The following is a 20,460-nucleotide window of genomic DNA, read 5'->3' on the forward strand; positions in this document are numbered from 1 at the left end:
CAGTACACAGAACACTTCTCGAGTCTAGATTCTGTTCTCTTCCCTTCACCAGCACCCCAATTTCCATGATCATCTAACTCAGTTTATTCTGTTGTGCTCTACATCAGACTTTAATGTGAACTTTTAAATTGTTAGTATGTTTTCTCACTTGAGCTTTCAGTACTTGCACATCAGAAAAATAGCAGAGTGGAATAACTTGGGTCTTGGCTGCTATGCTCTTAATTTATACTGTGTGCAAACTGAAGATCTTAAAAAGAAAAGGAGTACTTGTGGCACCTTAGAGACTAACCAGTTTATTTGAGCATGAGCTTTCGTGAGCTACAGCTCACTTCATCGGATGCATAGCATATCGTGGAAACTGCAGAAGACATTATATACACACAGAGACCATGAAACAAAGCTGTTGCCAGCGGGGGAGTGAGGTGGGAGGAAGTTTTGTTTCATGGTCTCTGTGTGTATATAATGTCTTCTGCAGTTTCCACGATATGCTATGCATCCGATGAAGTGAGCTGTAGCTCACGAAAGCTCATGCTCAAATAAACTGGTTAGTCTCTAAGGTGCCACAAGTACTCCTTTTCTTTTTACGAATACAGACTAACACGGCTGTTACTCTGAAACCTGAAGATCTTAGTAATTCACATCATATTGACTTTAATATGTAGTCTGTCATGCTTTTGATTAATTACTGCGCTGTTTGATTTGCTGTAACATCCTTTATTTGAATACTGTTTTGAAATTGCATTTGTTGGCTAAGTTTAGTGGTGACTGTTTCTTGACCTATGCAAATAGGGGAAAATAAGAATGTGATTAGAACAAAAGAATAGCAGGATGTTTTCACCTCAAGCCATTGTTTCATTACCAGCTAAGATCAGTGCAAGACTTAGACATTTTAAATTTTGAAAAGGATGATGTAGAATAGCCAGCATTAAACACTGATCTTCTTTAAAACTGCTTGAATAACTTATGCTAGATTTTAAATGTTTTCAAACCAAATTCCCTATTCTGCTCTAGATGGCTTATAATACCTTGTGTGAATTCCTTCTGTAGTAGGAGTATTGAGAAAGCAAAGCTGTGAAAAAGTTGCACTCTGAGTTAAAAGCATAATGCTAGATGAAATACCTGCTCTTTTTAGAGGCTCATCTAATATGTAACCCCTGGTACAGCCTTTTTCTTGAACATATTCTACTCTATACTTAGAACTTTTTAAAACCCATCTTTAATGTCAAACATTATACCCATTTTACTACTTAGACATGTCTAAAAACAATGATGGTATGTATGCTGTGGCATTTAAATGCCTGTCAGCGTTTATAACTATCAATACACTGTAGTCATCACTACAAAGGTAGTAGTTACGGGTTCAGTTTCTCTCAGTAGCTATTGATGAAGAATGCACACTAATGTGGATAGCAAATTCCAACTCTGCTACAGAATACTGTGGAATCAAGATGGGCCAAAGAGCACTTACAGTGACATGGAGTCTTCATAGTCACTGGAATAGCTAATGGTATTTTTGTAGAGCAGTGGTTCTCAGCCTTTCTAGACTACCGAAGTCCTTTCAGAAATCTGATTTGTCTTGCCTACCCCAAGTTTAACCTCACTTAAAAACTACTTGTCTACAAAATCAGATATAAAAATACAGAAGTGTCACAGCACATTATTACTGAAAAATTGCTTACTTTCTCATTTTGTCTGTATGAAATTTTAGTTTGTATTGACTTCACTAGTGCTTTTTACATAGTCTGTTGTAAAACTAGGTAAATACCTACATGAGTTGATGTACCCGCCGAGGTACACATACTCCTCATTGAGAACCCACTGTTCTACAGCTTTGCTAAGAGTAGACTTAACTTACTATTCACAAATTCCATTTTCTACTTGGCGGATTTAATATCTCTGACCCTTCCAGTGATCGTCCTCAAAATATATTCAGCTTGATAGTCAGCATATCTTGTGTGCCAGTTGCTGCCTGGATTTGAGGAGCATTCTCAAATATCATGTTCTGCATAGCAAATGCCTTCTGCTTAATTGAATGCTTAATTCGCTAAATTCCTCTTGCTGCTTTAGTCAAAACAGTACAATAGTTCTCTAGCAGACACCAGGAATAAATATGCTGTGACTGGTGCTGAAAGATGCGTTACTGTTGGGGTTTTTTTTTCCCCCATGCTACTGCTCTCTGTCTCTCTCTCTCTGTCTCTCTCTCTCTGTCTCTCTCTCTCTCCTGAAAGTTAATAGCTGAAAATAATCTTTCTGTATTGCAAAATACTTCCGATACCTGCCAACACTAATTGCTGTCACTACAGGTACTGCAAGAATGTTCAGTGTCTGAAACGAGACCTGTATCAGCATTTATTTTCCTGGGAGTTTTACGAGTTTAGACCTGGGTGCTACTAAACTTCCAACATGAAGCATGGCATCTTCATGACTATCATGTTTTGGTGGTGAGCCATTAACTCACATATTGTACAGCTTCTAATTGTTGAGTTAGTCACATGACCTGGTAAAATTTGAAAGTTGTGTTTACTTCTATCCACATGTAAGCTATTCCCTTTACTAGTATAGCTGACTGTTTAGAATTGCCTTTGTTGACCAATTAGAGGTCTCTAGTGTCTGATCAACAAGCATCCCATACAATGTTCAGCTGTTTCATGGTATGAAGGTACTGTCAGTATTCTGATAAGCTGAGCTAGTAGCTTCATCTGTAGTTAAGGCTGCCTAACGCTTCCTATCGTAAGTTTTTCATTTGCTTATAATGCTGCCAAACTTTAACTGTGTAGGCTGATATCTTCCATGTTTGCTGTCAGCCTCAGGATGAACTTGTTTTAGAAAAGTTTGAGTAGCAGCCGTGTTAGTCTGTATCTGTAAAAACAAAAGGAGTACTTATGGCACCTTAGAGACTAACAAATTTATTAGAGCGTAAGCTTTTGTGAGCTACAGCTCACTTCAGCTGTAGCTCACAAAAGCTTACGCTCTAATAAATTTGTTAGTCTCTAAGGTGCCACAAGTACTCCTTTTGTTTTAGAATTGAATTATGAAAAAAACTTGTCAGTACTTGATTTGTTAAAACCATTTTTAATGTGGGTTTTGCCAACAGACTGAAAGTAGTTGAGGTGTGGAATATTTATTTTAAGTTGGTAGAAGTATACTGTAAGCATAACAGCAAAGTAAGCCTTCTCCAAATAGCGTTCTATATTAGTCCTATTTTTTGTGTGTAGATCAGTTTATGCTGACTCTTGGATTTGCATGGTTTCTAAAGATAGGAATTTCAAATTTATTTTGTGAAGAGTGCCAAATTCCTTTCACACTCATGGTCTATGGATCTGTATATACACTTAGGTCCTAATACCAACCTCAGTGAAATCCAACCCATACAAATGAGAAATGGTGCTTTGCAGTGTCTGCCAACTCTGACAGAAGCTTGGAGCTTGCACAGCTCAGCACCAGTTCTTCTCTGCATTGCTAATGCAGATGCATGATTCTGCAGTATTTGTACAACCTAAGGGAGTACTGCTATAGTTGGGATCACAACGAGGATGACGCAGAGATATTTCAGCACAGTAACTGGATGCTGATGGACAGGTGAAATACAATGCTGGGTTGCTGAACACATTCACAAAGCAGTTCCACATGGTGGAGCACCGTTTCTGGGCCCAAGAAAGGAGAATTGACTTCTGGGATTGCATTGTAATGCAAGTTTGGGATGATGAGCAGTGGCTGCAGGAGTGTGAAAGTCCACGTTCCTGGGGCTATGTACCAAGCTTCCCCCAGCCCTCCAGTGCAGGATCATCAGAATTGAGAGCAGCATTGCCAATGGAGAAGCATGTGGCGATTGCACTCTGGAAGCTTGCAACACTGGATTGCTACTGGTCAGTGGCCCGTCACTTTGGAATTGGAAAATCTGCAGTGGGGCCATTCTGATTCATGTGTGTGAGGCCACTAATTGTCTCCAGTTATGCAGGACTATGATTCTCGGTGATGTACAGGAAACAGTGGATGGATTTGCAGCAGTGGAGTTCCTGGACTGTGGTGGGGCAATAGAGAGGACAGATCCCTATTTTGCCTGCATTGCCACAATAGAAAGGGCTACTTTACTGTGGTTCTGCAAGTGCTAAAAGATCACTGGAAGTGCTTCTCTGATTTCAGTGCAGTCTGATCAGAGAAGGTGCATGATGCTTGCATCTTTAAGAACACAAGACTGTTCAGAAAGTTGCCAGTTGGGACAGTCTTTCCTCACCACTGGATTACTATTGGTGATACTGAAATGCCAGTAGTGATTCTGGGGGACCCAGCCTACCTCTTGCTCCCCTGGCTCATGAAGCTGTATTCTGGCCATCTTAACAGGCGCCAAAGAATGATTTAGCTGCTGGCTCAGGAAGTGTAGAATAACAGTTGAATGTACTTTTGGTAGATGGGAGGAATGCTGGAGTTTTTTATTCACTAGATTTGATCTCTGTGAGGAAAAACATCCCACTGGTTGTAGCTGCATGTTGTATACTGCTTAATATCTGATTGGCAAAGGAGGAAAGCTGCTCCAGGGTGGAGGGTGAGGTTGACCTGCTGTCTGCTGAATTGGAACAGCCAGAGGGCCATTAGAAGCAGGGCCGGTGCAAGGATGTTTCACACCCTAGGCGAAACTTCCACCATGCGCCTGCTGGCTCAGGGAACCGTGCGGCAGCTCCCTGCCCCCCTCCCTTCCTCCCCTCGTCCCAGGGAGCCGTGCAGCAGCTCCCTGCCCCAGCTCAGCTCTGCTCCGCCTCCTCCCTGAGCACGCCGCCGCTATTCCACTTCTCTCGCCTCCCAGCCTTGCGGCGCCAATCAGCTGTTTGGCGCCGCAAGCCTGGAAGGGAGAGAAGCAGAGCGGGGCGGTGTGCTCAGGGGAGGAGGCGGAGCAGAGGTGAGCTAGGGTGGGGAGCGGTTCCCCTGCATGCTGCACCCCCCCTACCCCAACTCACCTCCGCTCCACCACCTCCCCGGAGTGCACTTTTGGCCACCCCCAACCACTTGGCGCCCTAGGCGGCCGCCTAGTTTGCCTAGTGGTTGCACCAGCCCTGCTTAGAAGAGCCAACTGTGGAGCTCTGTGGCTGAGGGAGGCTTTAAAAGAGCACTTTACTAGTCAGCCACAGTAGAATTCTGTTTTTTCTGTGAAATAGTGACGTTGCATTCTATATGATTTTATGAAAATATGCTAATGAGTGTGAATATAATGTAACTGTAATATCTTTCATGCAAAAGGTCTCTTGTAAGGTATCATTACAAAGCTTATACTCTACTGAGTGTGGTCATCCTATTTGTATGAATGTATCATTCTTGTATTGGAACTAGAGTTATGAAATATAACTCTGAGATCCTATTGTAATTATGCAAAGTGTGGGCCATTAATGGTGGCTTGGAATCTTGATGGCTCCCATTAACAAGGACAATTGGTTGTAGGTGGCTCTGTTTACTTGTAAGTCTTCCTGTATATGTGTGTGCTGGCAATTGGTAATGAAGTCTTACAGTGACATGTGATCATGTCACCTGAACTGGAATCCATCTTTAACCTGGTTAACCATCTTTAACAATTTAGAAGGAGGGGTGTGAACCCAGAAGGGACAAAGGATTCCCACTTTGTGCAAAAGATATATAAGGGGGTGGAACAGAACAAAGGGGGCTACAGTCATGAGAAATCCCCTAGCTACCACCTGAGCTGGAAAAAGCACTGTATTGGGGAAAGGATTGGGCCCAGATTGGGAAGGCATTCAGTCTGTGAAAAAAGCCTATTGAAACATCTCTGAGGGTGAGATTTATCTGTATTCAGTTTTCTTACTGTATTAGGCTTAGACTTGCATGTTTTGTTTTATTTTGCTTGGTAATTCACTTTGTTCTTTCTGTTATTACTTGGAACCACTTAAATCCTACTTTTTATGTTTAATAAAATCACTTTTTACTTATTTAACCCAGAGTATGTATTAATACCGGAGGGGAGGGGGGGGAACAGCTGTTTGGGGTTCGGACTTCATTGGGAGTCAGGTATCTGAGTGCTGGAGACAGGAGCACTTAGGCTGTTTTCAGTTAAGCCTGCAGCTTGTGCGGGACATGGTTCAGGCTTGGATCTATGTTTGCAGCAGGCAAGCATGTCTGGCTCAAGGCAAGGCACTGAAGTCCCAAGCTGGCAGGGAAAACAGGCTCCAAGGTAGTCTAGGCAGGTCAGGTGTCAGTCCCAAAGGGGTTTCTGTGATCCAACCCATCACCAGTGTGTCTTGTGTATTTTAGATTTTATGTTGGTAGTAGGGCGACCATATTTCCCGAAGGGAAAATGGGGACACCATGTGGGGCTAGGTCAGGTCTGGCTCCAGCTGCACGTGAGGCTGGGGTCACTGTTCACCAGAGACGTGCCTGTCCCCCCCACGTGTGGGGCTGGGGCTGATGTTGCTGGCATTGCCCCCCTGCATGGGGCTGGCATCAATGCACACGCCCCCACCACATTCCTCTGCACTGTACTGTTTTGACAAAAGTGGGTCTTTGTCCCATTTGCTCTTGCCAACTTGATCAGTTGGCAAGAGCAAATGGGACAAATGCCCACTTTTGTGCCCCCCCCCCCCAAAAAAAAAAAAAAAAAAAAAGTCAGGATAGGGCTTAAAAAAGGATTGTCCTGGCCAAAATGGGGCTTGTGGTCACCCTAGTTGGTAGGGTCTTTGCCTGCTGCTGAGTTCCATAATGCTTGAAGTACATTCATAAATATCACTGGGCCTTTGCCTTCTGCTGTATATTCCACAACTCCTGGTGTGAACTCATAAAAATACTTAGGCTTTCTAAAAATAGAACTTCAGTTTTGTTAACTGCTGTTTGGCATACAATAAAATCCAAATAAAAACAAACAAGGTTAAAAGCTTTGCCAACAATCCTGAGTGAAAAAGAAATAAACAGTAAACATTTTATGCCCACGTATATAAGCTGTAGTTCAATGAAGTTCATTGTGGCTGTATACACACCAACCTGTGATATTTTTTTTCACAGGTCTGGATGTGTGTAGCTAAGGTTCTTATCCCACAGTGTGGTGGTAGAGGTAAGGATATACGCCACAGTGCCATGTGAAATGCTGGGGGTGCAAAGAGCAGTAGCCAAGGAGTTCTCAATGATTACAAAGGTTGCTGAGTCTGATCTTTGGGCTATAGGCCAGCCATGCTCTGCAACTCTTGTGTGTTGCCTGAGCAACCCCATTATGTCATGGTGCATTTCCCACTCTCAGTGCAGTAGCCACTGTAGAATACAAAAGAAGAGGAAAGACTGAGAATAAAGGGTCCTCTAAGATCTTTGATCATGGTCCAAGACAACTGTGGTTTGAAGGAGCTCACAGAATATCACCTTCCTAGTCCTTGTCTTTCTCATTCTGATCAGGGTCAGACATTCAGCAGTTGTAGAGCAGGGGGAGACCCCTCAAGGCCACAGTGCCAGGGGCTGTTGATAAAAAATACACTGTTAGATTTACAGTCACAACAGAAAGGGGGGGGGGGGAAGTCTCAACTCCCTTTACGTGACTCTCCCAAATACCCTTAATAAGAAGTGCTTATTGACCCTGTAGCTTTGGAGCACCTTGCTACAGACTTCTCTCAAGCTCAAAACCATGGTGAATGTGGCCTGGCAGGGGGGAATAATGTCACGTGTTCCTATATGGTGTGGCCCCCTCTCTCGGTACAGGGAAATGACAGTAAATATATTGGCACTTTTCTCACAGGCAATGATTTTTGGCTGATATCTCTCACTTGAGGGTGACAGAGGCACAAAGCCCAGCTGTCCTAAAGCTGCCCCGCCCCCTGACTACCACCCCAAACTCCCCTGCCCTCTATCCAACCTCCCTGCCCCCTTGCTGCGCTGCCTGGAGCACCAGTGGCTGGCAGCGCTATAGCCGCGCTGCCCAGAGCACCAGGACAGGCAGCCATGCCACCCAGCTGGAGCCAGTCACACCACCGCATAGCACAGAGCACCAGGTCAGGCTGCTGCTCTGCAGCTGCCCTGCCCGGCAGGAGCTCGCAGCCCCACCACCCAGAGCATTGCGCTGGCGGTGCAGTGAGCTGAGGCTGCTGGGGAGAGAGAACAGCAGGGGAGGGACTGGGAGCTAGCCTCCTGGGCCAGGAGCTCACAGGCCAGGCAGGAGGGTCCTGTGGGCCAGATGTGGCCCACGGGCCATAATTTGCCCACCTCTGTGATAAACAGCATACTTCGCATGGGCCCCTGCATAGCACAGCAAGCCAAAGAAATGAAAAGTGGAGGCTGATTCTACCTCTGTTTGTTGTACTTATACCCAAGCACATGATGCTCACCTAATGTGGATTGTGTAACAAGACTGCCATACAACTCTTTTTAGAATGTATTCTCTAACCTTTTATTTTTCTCACCTTATCCCAGTAAAACAATTAAAAATCAATCAGTTTGTCTTAACTTGCGAATAGGCCAAGTGCCATTTTTATATGGGGACAAAGGTCCTGGGAAGAATGGAGGGGGGAGAAGGTTTGAGGGAAAGGAAAACAAATAAACAAAACAAAACACACTGCAAAGATTAGTTCATGTACACACTTATCCAAGCTTCCTCCCCCTTTGTCAGAGCTCATCTGTGCTTTCCTGGCAGGACTGGCTAGACTCCTCTGGAGTTTCAAATAGTTCTAGGCTCTCAGCGTTTTTTGAGTCCACTGTCCTCTCCTCCCTGCCATGAACAGCAAGGAGGAGGTTCGTTGTTACAGGCATCAACTAGGGATTTAAATATTGTTTTAAAAGTTCATCGGTTAAAAGATTAAAATGATATCGTTTAACCAGTTAACAGATTTAAATGGAAAGAGGTTGGGGCTGCTCTGGCCAGCAGACGCAGGCCGGGGGCCGCTCCTGAGGTCGGCTTGCAGATGCGGGCCACCAAGGGCTGGGGGTTAACAGTGAGGTTGGGTTAATTGATAAGAGTAATGCTTACCGGTTAACCGCTGACTGCTTTACATCCCTAATATCAACAGTCATCTGCAGGGTACCAATGGGATGACTGCTAAGTTTGGCATGCAATTCATTGTGAAAGCATCAGGTCTGCAGTACAGCATCAGGTCTTGTGTTGCTCTCTCTTGCTTTGTGGTATGCATAGCATAGTTCCTTCACTTTCATGCTGCATTGCTGCTGATCCCTGTCATGCCCCATTGCCAGCATCCCCCTGCTCAATCTACTCATAAAGTTGTTGTTTCTGTGAGTGAGCCATAGCTGTACTTGCACAGCCTCTTCTTCGCACAGGCCAAGGAGATCCTGTACTACTTCCCTCTTCCAAGCTGGAATACATCTAATAGCTCTCTGTGTGCGTTTAGTTGGCATGGTCAGTTGAGCAATTGGATGCAAACAACAAAGGTGAACTGCTGGTTCTGCTCACCAAGGTGGACAATAAGGAAAAGGCATTTCAAATATACGTGGGGGGGAGCTGAAAGGAGGTCGTGGTAGGAGAACAGGCATCCAGCCTCTGGGACTCCAGGGCAGTGGAGATTGTGACTGGAATTATCACTGCAGGGAGAGAGGAATTGTGGAATTCATGCCAGAGGACTGTTAGTCAACACCACTAATGCAGTGTCTACTCATGCTGTGTTGACCTCACTAGGATGACCATGGCTCTGTGCTGCTCTGAGATGTGGTGTTACTGCTTCACTGTAACTGGCCGCTTACCAGGTGGGAGACCAATTTAAGTGTAGCCACATGTATAACTAAGTTGATGCAAGTGGATTTGTGTTGACCTAACTTAATAGTGTTGACCCGGCCTTTGATCCTACCACATCATGGACTTCTCTCTCACTCCTTTCCACTACTGAAGATTTTCAGAAGAGGTTGGTCTTGGATGAAACCATCATGGACAACTGACTTGTCATGACTAATACAGTGTAGTTGTAGCCATGTCCGTCCCAGGACTTTAAAGAGACAAGGTGGGTGAGTTACTATCTTTTATTGAGCCTATTTCTGTGGGTGAGAAAGAGAAGCTTTTGAGCCACATGGAGCTCTTCTTCAGGTCTGGGGCCACAGTGGTGCAATAAAAGATATTACCTTGCCTGCCTTGTCTCTTGTTGTGACTAATGCAGAACTCTACCTGTGGCCAACAGATCTGCTTTTGAAGAATGTGGGTGTTTATTACTGCCTAATCCTCCAGTTTTAACAGTGCAGATATGGTGTTACTATGCCTTTTTTTTTTAAGTTTAAACTGTATGTACTGTATATAAATTTTGGCTCTTGGGACAGAATCCATAAAGTCCCTTAAGCTCATAATTTCCATTGAAATCAATGGACATTAGGAACCTGAATACAAATTAGGAGCCTAAATTCCCTTTGTGCATTTTATGTTTGGCACCCAAGTTTTTAGGTAACCAAACTTCATTTTAACCACACAAAGTAGCAGACTGCAATAGGTCTCCAGTTTTGAAAATGCTGTCACAGGTTGTGCCTTTCAAAAGTTCTTTGGTCTACAGAATCTTCTGAGACTGCATCTTCACCCAGTGTTAAAGTTAAGACTGGTAATGTGCAGGCCTAGTCATTCAGGTGAATAAAAAATACTTGAACTACTTAAAAAAAATTTCAGTGCAAGCTTTATCTCCTTTTCTGAGAAGCTGTGTATATGCTGGAATTTGTTGAATTTCGTCTCTGTTAAGCCTATCAAATTATTGCATAAACTCAGACTCACGTTATATGCATGATGTGAAATGCCATTCATTCTTTGTTAATTCTTATATTGAAGCTTTATTGATAAAGAGTACATTGTTCATACCAACAGTCTAGTATATTCAGACTGCTGTACTTAGCTTTGTATATTTACTAGGTTAATCTAGTATTAGGTCATGAGCTTTTGACTGATTACACTCTGCTGCTTTTTTTTTTTTTAAAGACTCCCTCATTGAACTATTCAACAAACTATCAAGTCTAATACCTGGTTGTTCTGTTTTTATGATGATAGAAATGAGTTAAGCACCAAAATCTATTGTAGCTAATATGTTTAACAGACTTGGGGGTGAGGCAAAAAATAGCATATTATAGTTGTAGCTTTGCAAAGAGGGTCCCGAGCCTAGTGAGGGGTTTGTTTTGGTGGCTCATGAAATGGGAGAGGGCAAAAGGACAGCATAGACTGGGTCCTGCAAGATTTCTAGTCTCCAGCTGGACTTCTGGGGTAGGCTTGAGATCTCACAAGATTTGGCACCATAAGGTCTTGAGGGATTTTGCATGAGATTTGGATCCATGATAAGAGTCGTGCTCAGAGCCACTTCCTGTTTGCTGATTTCCAATAGTTTATCCACCCTCCCTCTCTTATCTAGGTCACCGTGGGCTGTGATTGTTGCCTGCTTTGGGGCTGGAAAGGAATTTTTCACTATACCAGCAGATTGGCCAATGCTGGTTGGGTTTCTTGCCTGCCTTGTAGCAGAACCTCAGGGTGGGGTTTTGGGCTACCGAAGGGCTGGAATTCTCCCCCTCCCAGAGGTCACAGTTTAGACCATTGAGTCATTTAATTGTCACAACTTTTGGCAGGTGCCCAGTGCAGGAACTTACTGGTTTAGGCTCCAGATCCAAAAAGGCAACATGCTGGGCATCTCCTTTCAAAATGGGGGCATTGTGACTAACCCCCTAGGAATAAATGCAAACCAGGGGGTGGGGCACTAGCATAAGGGACCACCTCACCAATGCACTTGATGGCAGTGCTGGCTGGGGGAGGGGGTCTATGTCCCCTCTTGCCTCAACCCCTGAAAGAGGCAGGGATGCTAGTGGGCGAGTGGAGGCACTCAGAGACCCTCCTAGTGTGATGATTGGCTGGCGCTGCAGAGGGAACCCTCGGGAATTGGCAAAGGATCAGTGAGGTGGGAGTGACTGGTGGGCTGTCCCCCAGCAGGAACCATAGATATAATTTGACTAATAAAAGTTGTGGCCTGGTTAAAACCCACACCACATGTCCTTGCCCTCTTCCCTGTGCTGAGCACACCAACCTACCATTTGAGCATTATCTCTTCAAGGTTATTAGCCCAAAGTGACTTTCTAAACATTGTGAAGTTGGGAATGGGGGGAATCTCTTGTTCCCCAATCTGAGGTTGTGGGAAGGAAATTTTTTTTGCACTCCATCATGGCAAATCCCAAAGGGCCATAGCTCCCTTACAGATTGAGCATCACCTGGATCAATTTCTAGCTAGGTCCTTAAAGTGAATATCGATCCACACTATTTTATGGTCATCGTTGGCAATCTTATGCCACCAAAGCTTTTGGCGACCACGTGATTGCCAGCCATGTAACAGCATCCCCCTGCCTGAGCCTGGCTGCCCAGGACAGGGGCCAAGTGAGCTGGAGCCCCCTCCCTCTTGCATGTTTCCAGCTTGTTTGGCCCCTGTCTGCAGAGGCAGAGTAGGGGGGGCGCCACCACCTTTGCAGCCAGGCTCTTTCAGGGAGCTGCTGCACCACATAGAGCAGAGACCCAGAGTGGCCACTTTAGCTGCATGAGAAGCAGGTCCAGCCCGCCCGGGCACGGCTGCCAGGTAGAGCAGCCAAACATGCCGGGAGGGCGTGGCGTAGCGGGAGAAGGACAGAATCCCCTTCCCCCACACTCAGGTAACATTGGGTGGGGAGAGTGGCAGCGGACCTGGGCTAGGTGCAGGGTGGGGGTAATGTTGCTGGGCAGAGGGGACATATGGGGCAATCACGTGTTCTCCCCTTTAGATTGTCTCTCGCACACACCCATATGGGGAGGCACGAGTCATCTGTGGGTCCAGCAGAGAGGTCTCAAACTACTGGTCCCTTACAAAGCTATTATCAAAGCAGGGAATTGTTAATCCTTCTCCTTCCAAAATGGCATTGGAACAGTTCTAGCATTCCTGGTTGTGTCGGTCTCCGAGGTCATCCCAAGAGGTCTAATCTATTAAACTTGATAAGGCATCCTGTGCTCTGATATACAGAGCCTCACAGCATGCCAACTTTGTTTTGAATATATAGTTCCTAAATTAAGCTGTTATTGTTCTACCCTGAATAATGAGCAATCATTTCCACCCCTGCTGAAGGAACACCTAGAATTTAACAAACCAAACTGTAGTGATACTAAGGTCTAGTCTGCAATAAAAAAGGTTTGCTGGTATAGACTCAACTTAGATCAGTAAGAGTGCTTTTGCCAGTATATAGTTTATACCAGTCCCCCTGAATGAAATAAGCTATCCTGGCAAAAGCACTCAGATCTGTTTAACTGTCTACGTTAAGGCTTTTGCCAGTACACATGTAATTTTTTTTTTTTTTAAATCACACCCCTAACCAATATTACTGGCAAAAGTTCCTAGTCTAGATCTGGCTTTGCTCTCTGTTAACCATCTTTAGGTTAACTACCTACCACTTGAAGTAACATGTTCCCCATAAAAGAGCGTTTTGCAGAAGTAATGTTGAGGTTTTTATATACAAATGAAAAACCCATTTGCAGCGTATAACAATCCTTTATTCTTTCGGTTGTCCTCTGTCTCTGGGAATTTCCTTCCTTACTGACTGATTCATCCTGTTGAGCAGACTTTTCATTCTTTTGGTCTTCCAGGAAAGAAATGAGTAATCTGGAGGACATATCGTGATAACTTTGGGATATTGGCAATTCAAGTTAACTAAGCTCTGTTTTTAGCATGGTGTGAATCAGTAGTGGTAGTATTTAGTAAGGGATACAAGTAAAACAAATTTGCTACTGAAATTCAGGATGATTTCCATCAAAATATAGTATCTGGATTAGACTAGCTTTCAGTCTGAAATCAGTTATGCCAAAGGTTTGTTTGTTTGTTTGTTTTTAAACTAAGGTAAAATAAAGTTTAAATTGAGGTTGGGATGGACTCTAACTATAAATAGGGTGAAAACTTTATTTTATATTTCAGGAAAACACACGAATTGTGAGGGTGAAGATCATAGCTGGAATTGGTCTGGCCAAAAAGGATATCTTAGGAGCCAGGTAAGGGTATATGCTTGGTCTGTAGAGGCAGAGTTGATGGTACATCATTTTCTTCACAGAAATCTAATATTGGATAATACTCTGTTTACTATCCCAACTAGTACCAATGTACCTTCAAGACCTGTTAAACTTCCTTGCGCCAAAAAAAAAAAATCAAAATATGCTAATTATCCAGTCTCTGCCCCTTTCTAATAAGGCTGTCAAACTGAAGACTCCTTGCAGTCTTGCCCAAGAGTCTACTTGGTCAGATGTCATATGCATATTTTTCTGCAGGTAAGGTTGTAGCTAAATCACAATAGCTCAAAATATTAGCTGTGAATGCTGTAATCACTGTTCTTATCTGTGCCGTAGCAGCTGGGAGTAGCGCCTGCATTGAATCTTGGTAGGAGCTAGACCAGTGATCTCCAACCTTTTTACGCCCAAGATTACTTTTTTGAATTTAAGGGCAACCCAGGATCTACCTTGCTCCACTCACTCAATCATCCCTTAGTCACTCACCCTCACTAACTTTCACCAGGCTGGGGTAGAGGTTGGGCTTTGGGAGAGGGTTTGGGCTTTGGTTGGGGTTGAGGGGTTTGCAGGGTGGGAGGGGGCTCTGGGCTGAGCCTGAGGCAGGGGTTTGGGGTACAGGAGGAGATGAGGAGTGCAAGCTCTTGGAGGGATTTTGGGTGCAGGAGGGGGCTCCGGGTTAGGGCAGAGCGTTGGAGTGCAGGAAGGGGTTGGGGTGCTGGCTCCAGGAGGGGGCTCAGGGCTGGGGGTTGGGGTGTCGCCTTCTGCCAGGCAGCACTTAATTCCAGCGGCTCCTGGTTGGCGGTGCAGCATGGCTGCTGCTAAGACAGGCTCCGTGCCTCCTCTCACCCCTCCCCTCTTAGGAATAGCGTTGGGCCGGCTTTGGGAACAGCTTTGGGCCGGGGCAGGCAGGGAGCCTGTCTTAGCAGCAGCCCTACTATGCTGCTGGAGATCACTGACTGGGAGATCCTCTAGGATCGACCAGTCAATCACGATCAAACGGTTGGTGATCGTTGAGCTAGAATATGGCACACAATCCACCAGCTCAATAGATGTGGGTGACTGTAGAAGGGAGAAGCACTCGGCTAACACAGCTATCAAACTAGCAGTCTGTATAGGGCAGGGGATGGTCAAACTGACTTAAAACATTTTCAGTTGGTGAGGACCAGACTGTCTACTAATGCAGTAGTTCTCAACCAGGGGTCTGGAGCCCCCTGGGGGCTGCGAGCAGGTTTCGGGGGACCACTAAGCAGGGCCAGCATTAGACTCGCTGGTACCCCAGGGTAGAAGGCCAAAGCCCCACTGCATGGGGCTCAAGTCTGGGGTGGGGGGGCCCCCTGAGCTCTGCAACCCAGGGCTGAAGCTGAAGCCTGAGCAATGTAGCTTTGCAGGGGCCCGTGCAGCATGGGGTCCCAGACAACTGCCCTGCTTGCCAGCCCCTAATGCTGGCCCTGGTTTTTCTATGCAGAAAACTAGTTATTGTGTCACAGGTGGCCATGGAGTTTTTATAGCATGTTGCGGGAGGGGGGAGAGCTCAGAATGAAAAAGGTTGAGAACCCCTGTACTAATGGAAATAATTTGCAGGGATCCCCTGTAGGGTTGGAGACTGGTGCTACATAACTCTTAGTAAAACTGGCCTTTCCTGTGGCACAGTTCGAAGTTTAGGAAGGCCCACTCAACATGGATAGCTATGTTTTTAGTATTAATATCCTTGCCCCTTGCTCAGGCACGTGTATAGTAACACCATGATTCTAAGCCTGGCTTTACGGAAGATACCACGATGTGTAATGGTATTTTTCTGACATTAAACTGAAGTCAGAGTATTGTAATGTTGTCAGACAATCTCTTTACCTTGTTACTTCTCTGTATATAACCATAGTTAACCTCAAATATGGTGGTGGCAGTACTTCAAAAATAAATAAATAGCTTTCTGTATTACAATTTAAATATTCATTTGGAAATCATCATCTTTTGTTGTAATGCCAAAACTGTTCTTATGCCAAAACTTTTTATACTTACTAAATCTGAACAAAACTCCTTGAGCATTCACCCAGCATGAAGAAACCAGTTTAAAATAGCATTGCATTTTGGCTTTGTATAACAGACTAGTTCAGTCCTTGTTCAAGGTAGTTGAATTAAAATGGCTCTTGTGCAAGTATAAGGCTTATTTTTTACTATCTCTCCTTCGAGCAGACAAAAGTTCATTTGTCCAAAGAGCTGTTATACGTTAACTAGCCTTAGTTGAGATCTCTCTCAGCTTGTGAAACAGCCTCTTGATTCTCTCAATGGCACAGGGACTCAGCACACTCACATATGTGGAAGATGTACAAGGAAGCCTGCTGAAAAGCCAGACCTGTGAGATCAGAATGTTACTCTGACTTTACAACTTTAAGACCGAATCAGCTGGTTAGCTGTGAAAATATTATAACTCCAGTTGATCATTTCTGTAGACATACAAAAAACAGTTTCAAGTAATCAGATGGTGGATGTGCTATACAAAGACCTTTAAGATCAGACTCTATCCTGATTGCACCCAAGTATTAGCTAGGAAGAAGGGAGCATTTGGGGATCAAGAAGCAGTATTTCGTTTGAGCCCGATCTTATACTTGGAAATAGGTTCTGTGTAAAAACAAACAACAACAAAAACCACTTTTTTGTTTTCATCTCCTCAGTATAGGTTATCTACTATTAAATGGACTTGTGTAACCCAGAGTGGGGTGACTGCTATAGCCTTAATCTGCTATTAGTTTAGTGCATCATTGCCAGTAGAAGCTGTAGTGTTGACAAGACTTGACAGTAAAAATACCAATTGTTTGAAAGTGTCCTTTAACACTAAATGTCTGAATCCTTTCGGTTGTACCTTCCATAGTTGCTAACACCGATACTGAATTTAAGGTGTAAAGTTGCCTAATGTAGATGCAACTGAAACCATTGCCGCCTTTAGTAAGATTAATTTCTGATATCACAGCAGGGAGTTAAATCTTTGGATCTTCAATATGGGACTCAAAGTTCCTATTTAGTTTGGTGCCTCAGAGCTGATGCTACTTAATCAGAGCAATGCCTTTTGGAAAGGATCTCTTGTAATTTGCTTAACTAACACCAGTAGTGTGCTTCCGCATGTGGAATATGGATAAAAGGATAGGGGGAATATGATCTGGTATCCTATAAAGGTTTTCTAGGACTCATTTCATGTGGTTAACTATCAGTAACTTAACTAAAAGCGGCAAAGAGTCCTATGGCACCTTACAGAAGAACAGACATATTGGAGCATAAGCTTTTGTGGGTGAATACCCCCTTCATCGGATGTATGTAGTGGAAATTTCCAGAGGCAGGTATAAATATGCAAGCAAGAATCAAGCTAGGGATAACAAGGTTAGTTCAATTAGGGAGGATGAGGCCCTCTTCTAGCAGTTGAGGTGTGAACACCAAGGAAGGAGAAACTGCTTCTGTAGTTGGCTAGCCATTCACAGTCTTTGTTTAATTCTGAGCTGATGGTGTCAAATTTGCAAATGAACTGAAGCTCAGCAGTTTCTCTTTGAAGTCTGGTCCTGAAGTTTTTTTGCTGCAGGATGGCTACCTTTAAATCTGTTATTGTGTGTCCAGGGAGATTGAAGTGTTCTCCTACAGGTTTTTGTATATTGCCATTCCTAATATCTGATTTGTGTCCATTTGTCCTTTTATGTAGGGACTGTCCAGTTTGGCCGATGTACATAGCAGAGGGGCATTGCTGGCACATGATGGTGTATATTACATTGGTGGATGTGCAGGTGAACGAACCGGTGACAGTGTGGCTGATCTGGTTAGGTCCTGTGACAATGTTGCTGGTGTAGATATGTGGGCAGAGTTGGCATCGAAGTTTGTTGCATGGACTGGTTCCTGAGTTAGAGTTACTGTGGTGCGGTGTGTAGTTGCTGGTGAGAATATGCTTCAGGTTGGTGGGTTGTCTGTGGGCAAGGACTGGCCTGCATCCCAAGGCCTGTGAAAGTGAGAGATCGTTGTCCAGGATGGGTTGCAGATCACTGATGATACGTTGGAGAGGTTTTAGCTGAGGACTATATGTGATGGCCAGTGGAGTTCTGTTGGTTTCTTTCTTGGGCTTGTCTTGCAGCAGGAGGCTTCTGGGTACACGTCTGGCTCTACTGATCTGTTTCCTTATTTCCTCATGCGGGTATCATAGTTTTGAGAATGCTTGGTGAAGATCTTGTAGGTGTTGATCTCTGTCTGAGGGGTTGGAGCAAATGCGGTTGTACCTCAGCGCTTGGCTGTAGACAATGGATTGTGTGGTGTGTCCGGGATGGGAGCTGGAGGCATGAAGGTAGGCATAGTGGTTGGTGGGTTTTCTGTATAGGGTGGTGTTAAAGTAACTGTCACTTATTTGCACCGTGGAGTCTAGGAAGTGGACGTCCCATGTGGACTGGTCCAGGCTGCGATTGATGGTGGGGTGGAAGCTGTTGAAATCATGGTGGAATTCTTCCAGGGTTTCCTTCCCATGGGTCCAGATGATGATGATGTCATCAATGTAGCATAGGTAGAAAAGGGGCGTGGACAAGAGCTGAGGAAGCGTTCCAGGTCAGCATAAAAATGTTGGCATGTTGTGGGGCCATGCGGGTGCCCATAGCGGTGCCACTGGTCTGGAGGTATATGTTGTCACCAAATTTGAAATAATTGTGCAAGAGGATAAAGTCACAGAGCTCAGCAACCAGTTGTGCTGTGGCATCATCAGGGATACTGTTCCTGACAACTTGTGTTCCATCTGTGTGTGGGATGTTCATGTAGAGAGCCTCTACATTTATGGTGGCTAGGATGGTGTTTTCTGGAAGATCACCAATGCATTGTAGTTTTCTCAGGAAATCAGTGGTGTCACGGAGATAGCTGGGAGTGCTGGTGGCATAGGGTCTGAGTAGAGAGTCCACATATCCGGACAGTCCTTGAGTGAGAGTGCCAATGCCCAAGATGTTGAGGTGTCCAGGATTTCCGGGTTTGTGGATCTTGGGTAGTAGATAGAATAATCCCGGTCGGGGCTCTAAGGGTATGTTGATTTGTTCCTGTGTTAGTGTAGGGAGTGTCCTGAGTAGATGGTGCAGTTTCTTAGTGTATTCCTCAGTGGGATCTGAGGAAAGTGGCCTGTAGAATTTGGTATTGGAGAGTTGTCTGGCAACCTCCTTTTGGTAGTCAGACCTGTTCATGATGACAACAGCACCTCCTTTATCAACCTCTTTGATTATAGTGTCAGGGTTGTTTCTGAGGCCGTGGATGGCATTGCATTCTGCCCGACTTAAGTTATGAGGCAAGCGATGTCGTTTTTCCACAATTTCTGCCTGTGCACGTCGGCGGAAGTATTCTGTGTATAGGTCCAGACTGTCATTTCGGCCCTCGGAAGGAGTCCATGTGAATGGACAAAGACTGTGAATGGCTAGCCAACTACAAAAGCACTTTCTTCTCCCTTGGTGTTCACACCTCAACTGCTAGAAGAGGGCCTCATCCTCCCTGATTGAACTAACCTCGTTATCCCTAGCCTGATCCTTGCTTGCATATTTATACCTGCCTCTAGAAATTTCCACTACATGCATCCAACGAAATGGACATTCACCCACAAAAGTTTATGCTCCAATATGTCTGTTCTTCTATAAGGTGCCACAGGACTCTTTGCTGCTTTTACAGATCCAGACTAATACAGCTACCACTCTGATACAGTAACTTAACTAGTTTGTCAAGATTTTGTTTAAAAAAAAAAAATACTGAGCTTGCATACCTGGCTCATTGGGATAACTTTTACATATGAAGTTTGTTATTCTTAAGTACCTGTTCCTTTGAGATGCTACTAATTTCACAGGTTGTGTCTTCATGACACACATGTATTTTTCTAAGCAGTTTGGCCCATTTTCTATCATCTCTGCCGGTGCTCGGGCTGGCTTACAAATATTAGCTAATGTGATGTTCTCCAGCTTGACCAACACCACAGACTGAGCCAGGGACTTCCAGAGCTGAAAGCCTGAATTTCTACAGCTATAGTTGAAGAGCCATACTCTCTAGCTGAGAGGCTTAACTGATAGGTATCCTCTGTCAATCCTTTACAGAATGAATGCATAAACCTCACTGAACAATGGGTTGCACTTAAATACATGGCACTGAAAACAGTCCCATTGCACAGTTAGGTAATCCAATCTTGACCTATAGTAAATTAGTGGGTTTTTTTTTTTTAAATGTACAGGAAGTCACTGTTTCTGAGAAGTTTGATGGAAACTGAGAGATTCTGAGAGGTTCCAGAAGTCTCTGCTGAAATGGTTTAGAACAGTGCAAATGTGAACACGGGCAAAACTACAATGATGTGCAGAATGTGAAACAGGATGACTAGTATGGACACATTTAATCAGATGTGCTTAAATTAATTGTCTAGAATTATCTAGTGTAGGCAGAGCTTTGTTGTTTAAAAGCTAATAGACAATTAAGTAGATAAGGAATAAAAAGAATCCTAGTAATGGTGTTGGACCATTACTAGATGGAGGTGGTAGAATTAGCATTGA

The 20,460-nt window shown here is 44.4% G+C and overlaps 1 protein-coding gene across 4 annotated transcripts in view; it reads left to right on the forward strand.

Moving 5' to 3' along the window:
* Nucleotides 1–20,460, forward strand: part of NEDD4 (NEDD4 E3 ubiquitin protein ligase) — a 125,362-nt gene that overhangs the window by 11,996 nt on the left and 92,906 nt on the right. For 2 of the 4 annotated variants that reach the window (XM_007056375.4, XM_027818800.3), the window contains exon 2: nucleotides 13,854–13,927. The exons of the other annotated variants lie outside the window; for them this stretch is intronic. In XM_007056375.4, coding sequence (XP_007056437.1) covers nucleotides 13,854–13,927 — 74 coding nt within the window. The remainder of the gene's footprint in view (nucleotides 1–13,853; nucleotides 13,928–20,460) is intronic. 4 annotated transcript variants of the gene reach the window in all.

This window comes from Chelonia mydas, chromosome 10, assembly GCF_015237465.2.
Source record: "Chelonia mydas isolate rCheMyd1 chromosome 10, rCheMyd1.pri.v2, whole genome shotgun sequence".
NCBI classification, from domain to species: Eukaryota; Metazoa; Chordata; order Testudines; family Cheloniidae; genus Chelonia; species Chelonia mydas.